Source organism: Helicoverpa zea, chromosome 6 (assembly GCF_022581195.2).
Source record: "Helicoverpa zea isolate HzStark_Cry1AcR chromosome 6, ilHelZeax1.1, whole genome shotgun sequence".
In the NCBI taxonomy this organism is placed as follows: Eukaryota; Metazoa; Arthropoda; class Insecta; order Lepidoptera; family Noctuidae; genus Helicoverpa; species Helicoverpa zea.
The window spans coordinates 8,822,562-8,840,894 of NC_061457.1; the positions used below are offsets into that span (position 1 = coordinate 8,822,562).

Here is an 18,333-nt window from a genome sequence, read left to right on the forward strand (position 1 = left end):
CTAGCTATCCTTGGGAGGGTCCGAAAATAAAGTCAGTCACCTAAAAGGTTTGCAATAAACTCGCCGAATTAATAAATAAACTGTGTATAAATAAAAGAATGACTCAAGTACCACAACACTGACAACTTATCAATGAAAAGTTTTTTTATGATATCCTCTCAACTAAAAGATAACCAAGAGCCAAGATGCGCGAAAACGCTATGGTAAACAGCAGAACAATGCAATAAAATGGTAGTCCCAGGTAGAAAGTTGTTAGACATTGTCATGATTTCATTGTTACATTCTCTTTATCTATCATGAATATTTACTTACTAGTATACGATTTTAGCACTCGTATTTCAAAGAAAACCACGTATGTGTACAACGTATATTTCTTTGTCAAATGAATAAAATGTTAGACTAAAAATTTCCACGAACAGTCCCGTGCGGTCCTCGACCTAAAAAAACTACCGACATTTATGAGAGTTCTTATCAAAAAGCCGTTATGCTTTCATGCTTTTAATTGAATATTTTCATTTTCATAAATAGCGTGAAAAATGCTACGACAATAAGTACCATTATTACATATGTAATTAACTACACTGTGTGTCGTTCAAAAATCGTGCTCATGTTCTATTCAACAACTGGTAGAAAAATTGTAATGAGTATGACTGTCGATGTTGAATTTATCTATGATGTCATCATTTAGAACTTCATGTATATTACGTATATTTGAAATGCTGTACATAATCTAAAATTAAGAATTTGGTCATCACATTTTTAGATATTTATTTAAAAGATGTCGTGTAACCGGTGATACAACAATAGGTACTGAATATTTACGTGAACTTCTGAGAAATATAACGCTCTGCCTATCTAGAATTTGCGTGTGTTCTAAAACGGAATCTTACGAATTTACGAGTATACAGTATGATTCATTTAAAAACATTCTTATTTCTAGTTTACATATTTTGTTTTACTGAAACCTATGCTAATGTGAATGTTTTCTTAAAATCTGACAACTGACATCGAAGGAAAATATAGTTTTAAAACCCTTTAAATATACTTACCTATTACGCCTAAAGCCTCAAAGTTATCGTTGACAAACTAACGTAAAGCTGGGTACTCACTTAGAAGTGTAGCACGTAACGTATCAGATATGGTATCAACCTGCAAGTGGGTACGGCTCGTCCACGGTCATCACGAGCACACTGCGAGCCGCCTTTGTGTTCGCAGTGAAACCGCCACTTGGCGGGTCACTGCGAGCTTACAGCGCTCCACGCGCGAGCGGCTTGCAGCTGGCTCGTGCCTACGTACTCACTTGATACCGTATCTGATACGCTACGTGCTACGACGTACCTCGGAACCTAAGTGAATTACTTAAGTTTCTTATTTTATTAATCACAACATTTATCTCTGTTCTTAACTAAATGGAAATATTTCTACGATGAAACAACAAAATATCGCTACGGTTTCAAATAGTATCTCGTTACGAAGTTTTTGGAGATCACGTTTTGGGTGCGGCCATCTTTTAAACTGCATGCCAGTCTTTTAGCGTGTCACGTATGAATACTGATGTATTTGCCGAAATTATGACGTCACGCGCCATTGACCCGCCATGCCTGCGTCTATCGAGATAGACGAACAAACGGATGACTTGATAGTAACGCTACGATTGATACGTTGGAGAGATAGAGGTAGATAATTCCTAATACCGGTAAAATCGTAGAATATAGAAAACTAGCCGTTTTCCCGCGGTTTCACCCGCGTCCCGTGGGAGCTACTGCCCGTACCGGGATAAAATATAGCCTATGTTCCTCGCAGATAATATAGCTTTCTAATGGTGAAAGAATATTTAAAATCGGTCCAGTAGTTTTGAGTTTATCCATTACAACCAAACAAACAAAGTTTTCCTCTTTATAATATTAAAATAGATAACTCATCAGTTAACCTCTACATAAGATATAAAAGTTCTTAATTTACTGTAATCGAGTTATAAGTATTGGTTTTGTGTTATGATTTTATGCTTAGGTACTGAAGGAATCATCTAAATAGAAAAATAAAAAGCAACTGCATCTAAAGGCCACACATTATTAAGTTCATAAAGACGAGTATATCATTAGATTTATTTAATTAAAACGAAAATATTTAAATATGATGGTGATTGCAATGATTGGTTTGCCATTTAAATTGATAGACCATGACATCAGTCGCTCAATAATTAAGTATAAAAAACGTCTTAGTTTTGATGTTTTCTAAACTTTCACTAAATTCCTATCAGATTTTAAGATCACTGTTTCTAAGGTTCCGGACATCTTGCTTGACCGTTTGCTTGTCAAGACCCTTTTTCACAGGAAAGCGTTTAAGTCTACAGCTCAAAATGATACCTCGTTTACGGTGCCTGGCAGCTAAAAATTTAAAAACTTCTTCAGAAACCCCGATAAATCAGGTTTTCATTACTCTGTCTCATATTGTTATGCCTAGGGATCTAGATAGTGATTCATTTTTGTTTGGATTAAATTACTAGGTAAGAAATTAAGCAATGAACAGTGTACTTGGCAACAATAATTAACAGGAGTGTACACATGACAGGCACACTGACTATCGACGCAATGGGCCCACGCGTCTATTGTCGGCCGCAAAAGTCGCACCTTCTAGCACCTTCTAGCTTCTTCACAATTCTAGCACCTTAGTTTTCTCGTTTTCTTAAATACAGAAGTGAAAGTCTAGATCGCTTGCTGTGTTAAAAATCGGCCAATTGGATAAACCTGATCTGATGTTACGGATGATCACGATTTAAATTGTTCAATATTGTTTCTAGGGCGAGTCTAAAGTGTAGGTAATTAAATTTAAATTTCACGGGAACCATTTGATTATTATGTGCTGAAAACATAAACGTGGGGAGCTTTAAGTATCTACTAAAACAGATTTTAATATTTTTTACTTACCTAATCGATTTTTGTCAGCAACAAGTTTTGCACAACAACACCAATTATTTTCAAAGTCAAAGTCAAAGTCAAATCATTTATTTCATTTAGGCTTTAACAAGCACTTATGAACGTCAAAAAATATAAATAAAGTTGATTCTAGGTGCCCATTCCAAAAGTAGCTTCCTATGGAGAAGAACGGGCAAGAGACTCCATGGTTACTCTTTTTTAAAAATAATAGGTATTGCAGCTTGTATGTATTGATACATACTATAATAACATGCGAAGATCATGTAGAATCACAATAGACAAAGAATATAAGAATAAATAATAAAAAAAAAGATTAAAATGCTACATGGTGTTCACATTTACAAATCAGTTTATATTTTTGTACAAAGTTACAAATAAACAATCAAAAGAATAACACAATCTTACTAGCGGGTGTAATTTTAAATTCGCTAAAATTTGATACTGTCAGTGCGTCCTATGGAGCAGGACCAGCATGTTTCCAAGCATTTTTATCTTGAATATAATCTTCTAATTTATAATATGCGTTTTTACAAAGTGTGGCTTTTATATGAGCTTTAAACCGCATGTCATTTAGTTCTAGAATGTTGTCTGGTATTTTATTATAACATTTGACACAATATCCCATGAAAGATGTATGAACTTTAGATAGTCTAAACTGCGGGATAGCTTTATTTTTATTTCGAGTGTTATAATTATGTCTATCACATATTTTATCAAACAAATGTAGGTTTTTCCTAACATACATGATATTTTCATATATAAATTGGCAAGGCAAGGTCATAATATTAATGTTTTTAAACAGTTCCCTAAGAGATTCACGACCACGTAAGTTGTACATAGCTCTGACAGCTCGCTTTTGCAAGATAAATATGCATTCAATGTCAGCAGCTCGTCCCCACAGCAGAATGCCGTACGACATGATGCTGTGGAAGTAACTAAAATATACCAGTCTAGCTGTTTCTACATCCGCTAGCTGCCTCATCTTTCTAATAGCATAGGCGGCCGAGCTAAGACGACCCGCAAGAGATGTTATGTGGGGTCCCCATTGTAGTTTTTTGTCAAGAGTGATTCCCAGGAAAACTGTCTGATTTATAAATTCTAGTTTTTGACTGTTGAGTATTATGTCACATTCAGTACTACTTTTTACATTTGGCAATGAAAATCGAATGCATTTCGTTTTTTTTTCATTAAGAGCCAAGTTATTTGCGTTGAACCAATTTTGGACCTGGATAATGGAATTGTTTACGTCGTCTAGGTTACGTCTACGCCTATCAATGTTAAAAATAAGAGAGGTATCATCGGCAAACAACACCATCCTAGGTTGATTATAAAATAGATAGGGCAAATCATTAATATAAACTAGAAAGAGGAACGGACCTAATATGGAACCTTGTGGTACGCCCATTGCCATCATTGAGCCCAGTGAATTTACGCCGTTTACTTGAACTTTAAGTTGCCGATCGTTTAGATACGATTTTAATAACTGGAGGGATGTATCTTTGATTCCGTAATGCTCTAGCTTCCGCAAAAGCGTTTCGTGATTTACACAGTCAAACGCTTTTGAGAGATCGCAGAAAATTCCAAAGGAGTCTTCAGCTTCCTCCCAAGCCTTAAAGATGTGCTTGATCAAAGTTACACCAGCATCGGTTGTACAGCGACCTTTGGTGAAACCGTATTTGTTATGAAAAATGAAGTTTTTATTGAAATGGCGCAACATTTGTGCAAGCATCAACTTTTCGAATACCTTGCTGAGAACCGGTAAAACAGAAACGGGTCGATAGTTGTTTGATTCTTTGCTATTTCCCGATTTAAATAAAGGTACTACTTTACTGTGTTTCATTAGATCAGGAAACACGCCTTGGTCTTTTCCCTTTACTTGTTATGTTAAAGAAATAGTAGGGCGTCGATTATTTGAACATCCGAACTAATATGGGGCATTGGTGAATTCAGATTTACATTTACATCAGTGAATGGAAACGAGAGTTTTGTATAGGTACTAGACATTCGCATTAGGGAAGCTCTCCTAGGTCTCCTACACATACCTAATTTCACATCCATTTGGAGCCTCTAATTCATCACATAGTCGCAACTTAAAGTTCAGAATAGTCTCCTAACACCTAGCTCAGCCAGCAGGCAAGGAGCTCAGCAATTCGGACAGCGATAGTCAATAAGATAATCTAGACGATTAAGTATCGGTTATAGCTACGACGCTTAAAGAGGAAATATTTCTCCACAAAGAGCACATTGGCAATTTGCTGTCCAAAATGTATCTACACATTCAATATTTCAATTGCGTTTTATGTTTCCCTCGTCAAAGAAGCATTTCAAAAGAATAGCTATTCACGTGCTTCCAAGACTACTTGGCACTCTTTCAACTTTAAATTAATAATAGCTTTAAAAAACTATGCTCCTGTGATAACTTTTTCGTGTATTTCGATATTGCCGGTCTTACTACAAAAACTTTAACCACTGTTTTACACTTGTCTAAAAAAAATGTGGCTCCAAAATGAACCATATGTCAACGTCATAATTTGACATTTTTTTAGACAAGGCATAAACTGACGTTTAAAAGTTTTTGTGGTAAGACGGTGCATGTTTATCATTACACAACAATGTTCACAGCGGACGTAATTAACGGCCAAGTTGTAGCTGTGTAGGTCATGTTTAGGTAAGGGATAAAAGGGGGCACTAACATCGTTTGGATGAAATAAGTTGCCTTCCTGTGTAATATAAATAAAAACCATTTTCAGTGTAAAATATTATGCCTAATTTTGTCTCTCCGCCTTTCACTCGTACTGTCCAAAAATATTTTTGAAAGATTAAAAACATGAGCAATGCCTCTTAAAAGTTTTATTTTAACAACGTTAGTGTATTTTATGCATTTTTAAATGTCTTTTGCTGTATTACGTGCACTTCTAAAAAAATCTTGATTATCCACATTCACAGTGTTTTAATGGTCTTGGTGATTAGAATGAGGTAGTTTAATCCAAGTTATCGCCCAAGGCTGTCTTTATTGTGCTAAATGATAAAGCAAATACCCTTGAGTGCTACGAAGTGGTGTTTTTGTGTCGGACTCGTACCATCGCTGAATAAATTTTTAGTTTGAACTCTATCTACTTGTTATATAACACAGACTCAAGTGCGCTTAATTGTATTCACTCATCAATATTCATTCTCTTTAAAATATTGACAAATCCTAATTATTCCACTCATGTAAAAATTCAATATTTATGTGTATGTAATTATTGTAAAAATGGTAAAATAGTGTACTTAAAAGAATTGTATTTCGAAACTAAATCAGAAAATCGATAACGCTGCGTTGACGTTTAGTTTAGACAATTCATGTTGCCGACACAGCATATAAAATAAACATTTTACGACAGGTCAGCCGTGTTGGAATGGCGTATGCACTCCATGCACTTAAAATAATGAAACGCACCTAGAAACGATCAAAGCGAATGATAAAAACAATGCGGAATATATAGATACAAGCTACAATTCAAGTAAGTAGCAGGTACCTAACACTGAAAAACTAAACTGAAGATAAGCACCGAGTTGATCGTCACTATTTACTTGTATCAGTAGTAGGTACTATAAATAGAATGAAGACACTTCTATTATCACAAGTTATCAGGTAGACATGCTAATGATGAATGATCACTCGCTAAGAATCCTCAGAAGGAAATGGTTACATTTACGCACATAGGTTTAAATGCGGAAGGTCCTAATAACATGAGTAGATTAAGACTTAAAGGATTTTTAAACCGATATTATTACGACCTAAGTTGTACCATTTAAGTATGTAAGCGTTTTGTTTAAATCATGTCCTCAACACATTCCTTGCATCTCTAGATAAAGAAAAAAACGAATTTGTGATTATGAGCAAATCAAAACAGTTCAGCAGTTTTTTTTTTTTTTATAAGACATAGTTAATTTTGTATAAGTACCTACCTACAAAATATGCATAGCATAAAATGAGATAACGCGCTAAGATTATGCATTTTTTCTAGTTTTTCATATAACTGAAACTGGGTCTGATACGGTGCGACGAAAAACTAGGACGAACGCACACAAAGGTGTGCCGTAGTAAGCGGAACGAACTATTGCAGCCACCAATGAAATCTTGCATTAACTCGGAACAGTCGAAGTTATTTCGGGAAATCGTCTGGACTCTCTCCAAAAAGTGGAGGGAGGAGAATCAAACTCACTCGGTCACTTTCCTCGTTGAGTCAATGACATGAGTGAGTAAGTGACCATCTAGAAGTCCCGAAATCTGTAAGACTAACGAGAGATTCAAAGAACTACTTATATTTGTATTTCTCCTACTAAATGACGTATACATGTTCAATTTGACGCGGGATGATGCGTGGGATTCGGGAAAAAAGCACATAGGCGGAATCGGTGAATCAATGTAGATAAATAACCAGACGGAGTAGATAGAAAGCAGGCAGAGAACGTTTATTGAATGTAAATAGAACACGTGAGTCAGATTTTTGTTAGAGATACGCATCACATACGTCGTGTGTCCCAACAGGTGATTTTGTTCATCATTTGTGACAAAAAATCGACATTGTTATTACATATAAAAATCAAAACCTAACTAAAAAGTAAAAAGAATTCACGTAACGAGGTGTTCCTAAATTAAATCCTAAATTAAATTAAATGTTACCATGTTCGTTTTTATCTGCATTTCAAACTGATACCAATTAGTCCACGTCTCAAACGGAGATGAAGGATTTATGAATCCTTTCTTAAAACATTTTGATAAATGAATCTCTGGCTTATTTTTTATTCATAAGTCAGATGACACTGAGTTCGTATCATCATTAGCTCTAATATTTAATTATAAATATCTTCTATCTTAGTAAAATAGTCCTTGATAGTTGTTAGCTATAATATATGCACATTAGATCATCACAGAACCTGTTCAGTAACCTTTAAGTACAGACCACGAGTGGTATTGAAGTAAAAGGATGTTCAATAAAAAATATCAAATTGAGAATTGGGCAGAAGGCAAACAATTAATAACCCTAAATAAATAAGAAAATCTATCTCGTTATGTAATGCCATGTTTTAATTATCTTTAGTAAAAACAATTTATTTTTACTTTTGAAACAGCTCAGATAAGATACGATTAGCATTAAAAGAAAGATTGTGCAGTTTTCCCCATCTCAAGTACTTTTTTATGATTTGGTAAATCTACAAAAACAGCGTACTCTTGTAAATTTTGCATTTGGCCTATGTCTCCGTTTTAACAGCAACACTTATTAGATGTAATAATATAAATCGGGTTTAACGAGAAATGAATGCAATTAGAACCAACTAGTTTCAAACCAAATAGTTGTGGGATTCTGACTAGGTAACAGTCATAAAAGCTTATTTAGTATGAGACGAGAGATCTACCTAAGCACTCTCTGGAAAACTTAATGGATGCACCCTATCTAGGAATGCATTATTAAAAGCAAGCATTAACATTTATTGCCAGGAAGTGTTCAACAAAGATCTTACAGACATTTATTTATTTTAGTCTAAAGAATAATAGCGCAAAGCTAAGCGCTATTAAATTCTAGACGTCTTCAGATAAAAACATACATCTGTTTTATTGCCAGTCGATACTCTTAAGATAATGCACGTAAACAGATATGGTTCGAGAGTTATCAAGAGTACAACATTAGCTGATGTAAAGCAGAGCGACCTCCGAGTCGGGCAGATTCGTTCCGCTACGATAAAGGGATTAGTTCGTCACGCCGCGCGGCATTTGTTATATTCCTGTTGCTATACCTACGAACTTTAGATACAGGGAAAACAATTTATGCTTAGAAAATGTCGATAAGTACCTGACCGAAGAATCGTTCCCTCGCAGCCGCTATACTCTCCGAATGTGGTGAACTAGATCCTGAACGAGTGTCGTTAGCTTGTTGCGTCTCGCTTTCTTCTTGTCGCGGAAGCACTCCATCAGGAACGTCTCCGGCAGGCGGTGCAGCCTGCACCAGTGTCTCGGCCGGTGCTGCTTTCTCGGAGCCGTCTTCTGCCATCGGTGTTGCTTTTTGCACGGCTCCGTTTCCTTTGCCACTACCTACACTGTTACTCTTCTTGCTGATTCCTTTAAGTCCTTTATCTTTTTTCTTGTTCTTCGCCTTCTTAGGCGGCTTGCCCACAGGGAAGCGTCCGCTGGCGCAGCACTGCACGTTACCCATGTCGGTGCGCGCGCATGTCGCGGTTTACTCGGTCGGCGGGAGTCGGCTCGGTCGGTCGGTCGTTCGAAGCGCGTCGGCGTCGGCGCCGACTCGCAGAATGAGTGCGGCGTGAGAGTCCCCGGCGTCGCGGCGCCGCCCACCCGCCCCGGAATTTTCGACGTACTTCAGAATCGCACTGACCGCTGATTACGCGGATGCCGTCCGCGAAGGATCGCACCCGAAAGCCGAAGCGCGAGCCGGCCGCGCTGGCGTCATCGCGCGCCCCTGCCTCCCGCGCACCGCAAGGTCAAGGCGCGCTCATTGTTCCCGCTGGTGCTACTGGCTAGACGCGCGCCGCTCCGCTCAGATGCCCGACAACTATGCCAGGGCCCGCACAACCACCACCACCACCTCAACACGCGACCCTCTTACAACTGCTATCGATCACGCGATGTTTATGTTTGGCTGCCACGGGAACGGCACTGTACCTACTCGATAGCGTCACGCCATTTGCACACCCCTGGCTTGCATATCGTTAACACCGAACAGTTGCCGAGTAAACAGTGTCGATTTTTGCACTCACCCAGCAGTGGTATTAGAACAGGATTAATGTTTAGTAACCAATGTTGTGGCGTGCAATGTTTTGTTATCGTGCGCGCGCGAGAGGCTGATAGCAGCGCGAGAGCGCACGTGTCGCGTCCGTCGCCTAGTAGCCGTAGTAAATAAAGCGCTGCTCGTAAACGACACGCGTCGAGGAAAACCAACGCTTTGGAGCACAATGATACTCATGTGTTTGTGTGGAAACATGTAAACCTTTATCATTATGTTATTTGTTTAGCGAACAGGATGTTCCGCAGCGATTTGTTTTATTTATTGGTATGTAGGTATCTACTATTGAGAACAGATACATCAATTCCTCCAGTTACCAAAATCAACTGTTACAAAACTGTTGCTGTTATTGTTAGTAGAAGAGACAATTTCGTCGTTTGTATATTCGTACTTAATAAAATGTGTCAGAATTTCCTCTTAAGCAGTTTAAGACGAGCTGACAATGTTTTGCGCTGAAAACACACTCCCACAAGATTAAGTTCCACATGGACCATGGATAGAAAAATCTGCAGCTGCAAAGCATTCTCACGTGCTAAAAGAGGTCCAAGAATGAATAGTATGTGAATACAAAACAAGCTATATTGTTACAGAATAGACAAACTGTGCGAAATATGAGAAATCAGGAAAATCAAGACTGCTCATGAATTTGCAATCTAGTTTATTTGCCAAGGATTTGTGTTATCTAGACTGTTTATTTTTAATTTTCAAGCATTATGATGATAATTCTCTATCTTGAGTGAGAGAAGTAAAAATTCACGATTTCATTGTCTTGTACAATGTCGCTTACCTGGGGCCCGATTCTCCTAATTTTACTTAAGCGACATACGATTCACGTTCGACTTGGTTCGACTGAGATCCAATCCCGACTCGATTACGATGGAAGCGTATGTGGCATTCCGCTATTTTTTCTTTGAAATAAACGTTTTTATCCTTTTCTGTCATCAATAATGAATCATTTTGTCTGCAAATGATTTACGATTGCAATATGATTGTAGAGCAAACTACCGTATAGACCAAAATCACCAAAATAGCAGACCAATCGCAAACCAATCGAATGTCGTTGGAATACGATTGGTCTTATATTAGTAGCAGAATGCCCGATATGGTTAAAACTGCTATTGCGATCATATTGCGATTCGATTTCTATTCGATTTTGCCATTATTAACTTAGAAGAATCGGGCCCCTGTTATGTAACTCTGGCACCCGTCGTCATATTTCCGACCACAATATTTTCATCATTATTCGAGTCAAAAAAATATTTATAATTATTTAATGATCAAAAAATAATTATCAAAACGGCTAAAAAAATAATTGCTTAGCTGCGGACATTACCTTCATATAATTATGTCCAATCTCTAATCGCAAAAACAAAGAATGGATTGGTTATTGTGATCTTCAATACGATATGTATACTTAGGAATATAAAAAAATATGCCTCGGGCCTGCAGCCATAGTTATGCCAGTACAGGTTCAAAACCAGACTAGCGTTTGAGAATTTGTTCACGTGTGAGAAAAGTCTTCGTCCTCAACCTTATAAAGTCGTAAATCACCAATTCTTTCTGCAATATTACTATTCATTGAGTGTTAATTGAATTGACGATTATCAATAAAAGGCCTGTAATATAATATCTAGATAAGATCGAAGTACCTACACTTGTACAATAAGTGGCAGGTATACTTTGATGCATCTAATTTTACCTAGGCACCATATAACTAGCGAGAAACAAAAACAGTTAAATAGTAATATGTATAAATGTTTCGGCATCTCTAACATAATGATGTAAACAGAACAGAACAGTTTGGGATTCTGTGTTGACGCGATGTCGCAATTTCAGCTCAGATGCGGATGTGGAACGCGGCTGGCAAGCTTTTAGCGAGTTTTTAACTCGACCATTGTTACACCGACGAGAACTTATATCGTCTACATTATTGAAAATCATATTTTCATGATTCTGAAAATCAAACTCAATAGGCTAACCAAAACTGCACCTTATTTAAGGTAAACGTGAGAAGTGTACCTACCTGAATTTATATATCCCTCCACAAATATTTATTCATATTTTTTAATGCGCTGTCTTGTTTAAGAGTTTTCTTCGAAAGTGTTAGCAAACAAAGCGTAAAAATAAATGCTACAGTTTGGTGTGAGTGTGACAGTGTTCCAAGTTCCAGTTTGAGCTCTCGCCATAATAAAACACGGCACGGGCGCCGCACGCGCACACTGAAACACATGCTATTTACGATTCAGATATGGGACGCGATTTGACCGACAGCGATAATGTTTATTTATTGTGAATATTAAAAATTGCCAGACACCTTCGAAGTGGTTTTATAGGTGAGCCTGAGAGAAAAGAATGGATATATTATTAATATTCAAAGCATGCAGACGCAAAAAGTAATGGTACTTTTCTACATGGCTCGAATGTTTTACAGTTTCTATCTAAAAGCATGTCTTGTGTGAAATGGTTCTGGTAAAGGTAATATTAACTATCTGAGGGCACGGCAGTGCCCCAGCCAAGACTCGAGCAAAGCGGGCACGGCCGTACCATCTTTTCTCGAAGCGTTTCGCGGCTATTTCAGTCCCCTGTATCTTCCATGTGAACAAAGCTAGGAGTTTAGGTTTTCGATGACCAAGAGTAAGTATTAGAACAAGCTCAGTCTCAAAATTACAAGACATTCGAATAAATAGTTTACCAGTTATGAGCGATCAAAGTTACACCATTTTGTCACTGACTCACTCACTGACCGATCATCAAAAGTCTAAGGTACTTCTAGCAAACTTAGAACCTTCAAATTTGGCACCAAGATAGGTTATTAGCTACATATAAAGGGAAAATTATAAAAACCTTAAAACTTAATAAAAAAATAGGAAACAAATTTATATTTGCGGTTTTTCAAGAACATTTTTCAAAATATTGATTTATTATTACAAATAAAGTAGAACAGGACTTGGCTTCTATGCGATCTCAAAACTTTTTACGGTGGAGGAATTGCGTAGAGGATTGGCTTTTTTTACATTTAATGTTTTTGGTGGGATTAAATATTTGAAACAATTTTATGATAACTTTTTCGGTAAGTAAGTATTAATAAAAGTTTCATTTTGTTAATCGGAACTGAAAATATACGCCGGACCCATGTACCTACATAAAATTTACACAAAGCAACAAAATGAGGTAATAATAGAGTTCAGTATTTCTGTGTAGCGTTTGAACCTTGAAGGCAATGGTCGTCATTCTCTTAACGGCAGTAATGGACTGGAACGTAGCGGTTTGCTTAGAAGCGGAGAATAAATATTCTCCGCTTCAAAACAAAAGCAAACAGAACAAACGCGTATGCCAGGTTCTCATAGAGAAAATATATGGCTTAAGTATCACAAAATTCGTCGAAACTGAGTTTTACTATATGATAAATACATTGGTGCATGAAAATGTATGGTTGTCCGACGGAAACATTATTTATCATTCGTGAAATTGTAACATAAACATCTTCCGTTGCTTCAAATCGCACGTTTTGCTTGCGCTATGATAAATAATAATACATAACCTTCAAACCTTGTACCTAAATGAAAGTCTAGGTAAGTATATTTAAAAAGTTCAATTTTTTAAAGAAGTTTTCAAGTTCAACGTGAACTTTGCCACAGTTACAAAATTGGTAGAAACTTACCGTATCTGCATCACTCTCCTCAGTTGCTATAGCCACTCCCTTATCCAAGTGACGTTCAGCATTATCCAGTTCCCTATCCAGCTCAGCGGCTTCCAGCTCCAGCTGCGGAGACGACTGCAACTCCTCAACTCCTGGCGACGGAGGATCACGCTCCGAGTGCAACATGTGACGAGCAGGCATCTTCATTACCAGAGGCCTGAAGTTGAGTCGTGATGGTACTGCAACGAACAATAGTAGATCTTGTTATTTTAATTGTCATCGATCCTTATAGGCTATCGGTTTCACCATAGGCCTCCTTACTGTTTTGTTGAGGAACTTCTCGAATAAAGAAGGTGAATCGGTAATTTAAGTCTTAAATTACTGAATTGTCTAAGTCAGAAGATAAGCTTAAAAATTACATCCCCATAATTTGAAAATGTATTGGAATAGAGGACCTCCTCCTTTTTAAAAAGTCCCAGATTCTATTAATAAGTTAACTTATATTAATTACTTAGTATTACCAGAGTTATATCTTCTTAATCACTAGGACACCACGAATTTGTGGGCACGTATTGATTAGTTAAACATTCTTTCAGTTAACGTACTTGCTTTATTCGTGTGAGTTTTCAGTCAGTAGGTCTTAATATTGTGCCCTTAATTATAAACACGAATTGTAAATTTATTGCTGCTGAAAGTGGTACCTACACTTCTTCTTCATCTTGCTAATTTAATAATATACGAGTAGGTATCTGCCTATGTATTACGAACACACATTTGAAACGTTTATATTGAGGTGACATTCAATACTTGAGCTACCAACATTATCATATCATTAACTTGATCTTTACGGCCGTAAATAACACTAAATAGCAATTTACTGATCCAAAGCTCTCAAGATTATTTCCCAAATCAAATAAAAAATATTATTTTTAGTTTAGTAAGTCGCGGCTGATTTATATTTAAAAAGCGCTTCTAAACTAACTTGTGCTACTAACGTTTGGTTGTTCATAGTTCTAATCTGTCTTGACATAGTAAACATGTGACGCAATCATTAATAGCCTTGGTATGAATACACAAAGGCGGTTAAAAATATTCTTATGTATGTTACGTTAAGCTTCACTTAAAGGTGATTTAAGACACGACGTCTCTGCCGACCAGTTTTGATGCAACTATGGCCTAACTTACATAACCAATATAGGTACCAATATTACTTAAAGAGCGGAGCATTTAATGCTATCGTCCGACTGATAGTGCAGACGTAACTTTAGTCGAGTGATATTGACAATGAATCTGCGTTTCATAGATTTATATTGCAGTTTAGTCATTATTTTTGCAAAAGATTTTAAATATGGCATTTAATTTTGCTAATTAACACCGTATAATAACAAGTTTTCAATATATCAAGATAAAATGCTTAATTTTATGAAAATGAACCTACCTTTAGAATCATCTTTTTGCATTTTTTTCATGACTTCTCGAGCATTTTGGAGTGTCTGCGTAGCAGAGTGGATGGGTCTTAAAGACACGCGCTGAAGCCCGCTACCGGGTAACAACGACGTCATCACCTTCCTAGGCTCATCTCTCTCAGGGCTCCTGTACTGAGTTATCACACCTTCCTCCTGATCAGCATCTATATCTATGAAGCATTCTTCGAACTGCTCAAAGTTTTCAAGATCAGAATCCAGCTCACCTCTTGATCCATGAGTTTTTGGTCTGTAAAAAGAATCTGAATTTCTTCTATAGTCCATTTGCTTTGGATCTGGTGTTGAGTAGCTTCGGATCACATAACCTCTTTGTATGGACTGGGACATTCCCACATCTGGGTCGTGTTGCGGCGCTGGTGAGGAATAACTTCTTGGCAGTAGACTTCTTGAGCTTTGCGTCTTCCGCTGCTGTTGCTGCATAGTTCTCGTTGATATCAAGCTCTTGCCTCGGCCTGTACTTTGTGCCTGCGGTGGATCTTTACGCCGCATTGCGAGATATTACTTCTACGTTTAATCAATTCCTTACGTGTGGAACTGAATGGATCTCGGGACCAACTGACATACGGAATATCGCGACTTCACCATGTAGTTTTACTTAGTGATCTATGGATACCAAATACCAACTGATCAAATTACTGTATCATGTAACAAGGCCGAGTGCAACCAGATGATATATCATATGGTAAGGAACGGTGAGCACGACCGACTTACAGGACTGTACGCAAGCAACAATTCAACAACCTAATGAAATTAGCGTAACACTGGTCCACCCACACTGATCTTCGATAAGATTCATAATTTAATCCCTGGTACACGCTCCATGACTTGGTTCTCGCTAAGGTTGATTCAAATGCAAAATATTGTTAATTCACGGATCCTTATCACAGTTCCACGGTACCAATTTACCACAGACATTTTTTCACTTAAAAAAATCAACGCTTAAAAGCCACAAATCTAACAGTTTATTTTCATGAGCACTGGTTTTTCTAATTTACACGCACTTGTCAACTCCAATGACATAGAGGAGACTGATTACTAGATAAATACAGTTTATTTCTGTTTACCGTAAATAATATTCAAGTGCATGACGAGAAGTAAACAGAATACTACTAAGCTTGATGTATTCGAAGAAGTAAGTTTACGAAGAACCTTGCGTACGCGCATCGTGGGCGGACAACTTTCTCTTTTTAGGCCAAGCTCCATTGATATTAAAGCATATCGGACCACATACTCTGTTCTAGCACACGTAACATTTAAGTACATATTTGCTTAAGTCTAATAAGCCAGAGAGCCAACATCGACGTGAAGTAGATATTATGCGTAGGTAACACTCATAAATAGGATCTGAATCACAATTTGCTAAAATCGAGAACTTTTGGTAGAGATTTTGGACAAAGTAAATTGCTGCAATTTACTTTTCCACAAAAATACATTATGTTTAAAATATTCTGGGACATAATGCCGCTGTGTTGACCCATGTTGTTACGTGACACAGTTACACTTATAAACTTCGCGACTGTACTTAAAAACGCAACGAATTATGGTATGTAGGTGATCCGTATTGGGCGCATACGCAAACGTATACTATGACTAATTACATATTGCCACTGCCAATTTCTTTGACGTAATTTTCTTTAATTTTAAATGACACTCAAAACATAAAGATTACAAAATGCCATCCACAGAGAAAAAGCCATCTGAAAAATCTAGTGATGTGATTTTATAGGAATTTTTAATCAGTACATAAAAATCTTTCATTAAAATAATCCGCAAAACTACTGAACTGTTTTGCGTGTGGTGCACATCAACAGATGGAATGATTCGTGAGAAAAAATATGTAACTTACAGGGTGGGGAGTCGATGCTGTTAGCCTGTATTTCAGTAGTCTCAAAAAACGAATTAATACTTTTACTCAGAATATTGAAATGCCCGCCAATTAGCTCTATGAAAAGAATCCATATAAAATCTTAGCAAATATTTACAAGTGTTCGCTTGGTAGAAATGGTGTAATCATAGACTAGTAAGTCTACCTATGGTAAAACATAGGAAATTCCTACCATGTATTAAATTGATTTCCTAAGGAGGAACATAATGGCAAATGAGAGCAACCAGACTTTATAGGAAATAATGGTTACAAGGCAAAGCCAAGTTTTCAAAGATTATAAAATTAAGATTTTATTCTCTTATGACATGTCATATTCGTTGCGAAACCTGATATTAACTGGGTTCAGTTTGGACAAAGAACATTGTTTTTGATTGATGACATCGGCCCTTAATGATCACGATAAGACTTTTTATATGAGTTAACCCGCCCTAGCGGCCATTTTGGACTTTGCCCGCGAACTCTTGAGGCGATATTTATACCTATTTATACGGACTGTATAAGTTTATTTACAGCGCCATCTAGACGAATCATTATAAACGAAAACGTGTTCAGGCAAAGTTTCTCATACAGTGGTTCAAGCGCATTTCGCTAGATGGAAATAATATATCACATCATAACATATAATTGCGAATTGTACTGCTAAAATTGCATTTACATCACTTATAAACATAAACTACGTAAATCTGATGTGTGTGTACAAGTATAACATCTAAAAAAATATTCCATTTTGCCGATCTCACTGTTCAGTTTACCTGCCATTTGTAACAGTAAAGGTGTTGTTAAATAAAAATTTAATAGACGTTTGAGAAGCGTTTAAGAAAATCATAGGCATTTTCTTCGAACACGAGAAAACCATAGGTTTAACTTTTTTATAACACCACTATAATCGTTTGTTTGCTACAAACATAGGTAGGAGGTACCCAATAGAAGAACCCAAGAAGGTAGAGTCCTCAATCAAATAAAAAAATGAAAGAATCCAATGCACATGTCAGACTATTTCCCAATATACTAACGAGACAATAAAAGGTTCTAACTAATATTTATATTTTCGTAAATAGCCCTAACGCCCTTTATTTAGTTTATATTGATAGATATGCTGAAAAAGTAAATAAAAGGACATAGTAGCGCCCTGATACCGAAGCAAGAAGAGAAAGGAGTTACAACTAGTTTTATTCGTTCGAGGGATGATGCTGCACTTGTCGATAGAATTCAATTGTTTGCTAAAATAATGCAGCTATCTGAACATCGTGTCGAATCAATAATTTAAATATTTTCTAAGTCGATGAATATAGACTGTAAATTTTGTAGCGTGTGATGATCGTAATTTGTAATTCATAAATTCGCATTTGTTTCAATAAGTAGGTACTAACTTTCATTTTCTTTTGATGTAAGTTATTAGGCATCTTTTGGTCACGGCTTTGATAATAAGGTCTCAATCGATTGAAAGTTCATAAGACAAATTGCAACGGTTTTTTGTAATTAACATATATAAACAATACACAATAAACAATCATGGTGTCTTAAGATCAAGAATTTGATGAAGATATTTTTGTGTTAAAAAAGGGGTTTAGACCCTACCTATGAATCCCGGCAGCAAATAGCA

At 36.8% G+C, this 18,333-nt stretch overlaps 1 protein-coding gene across 3 annotated transcripts in view; it reads right to left on the minus strand.

The window, feature by feature from the left end:
• LOC124631047 (NAD(+) hydrolase sarm1) overlaps positions 1-15,349 on the minus strand; it is a 59,397-nt gene extending 44,048 nt beyond the window's left edge. Inside the window, exons 1-2 of one of the 3 annotated variants that reach the window (XM_047165160.1) lie at positions 14,800-15,349; positions 13,383-13,600 (exon numbers count right to left, since the gene is read on the minus strand). In XM_047165160.1, the coding sequence (XP_047021116.1) occupies positions 13,383-13,600; positions 14,800-15,334 (753 nt within the window). In that variant the 5' untranslated portion in view covers positions 15,335-15,349. Of the gene's footprint in view, positions 1-8,773; positions 9,331-13,382; positions 13,601-14,799 lie in introns of those variants that run through there. The other 2 variants (XM_047165161.1, XM_047165162.1) reach the window with 2 other exon arrangements.
• Positions 15,350-18,333: the final 2,984 nt, after the last annotated feature.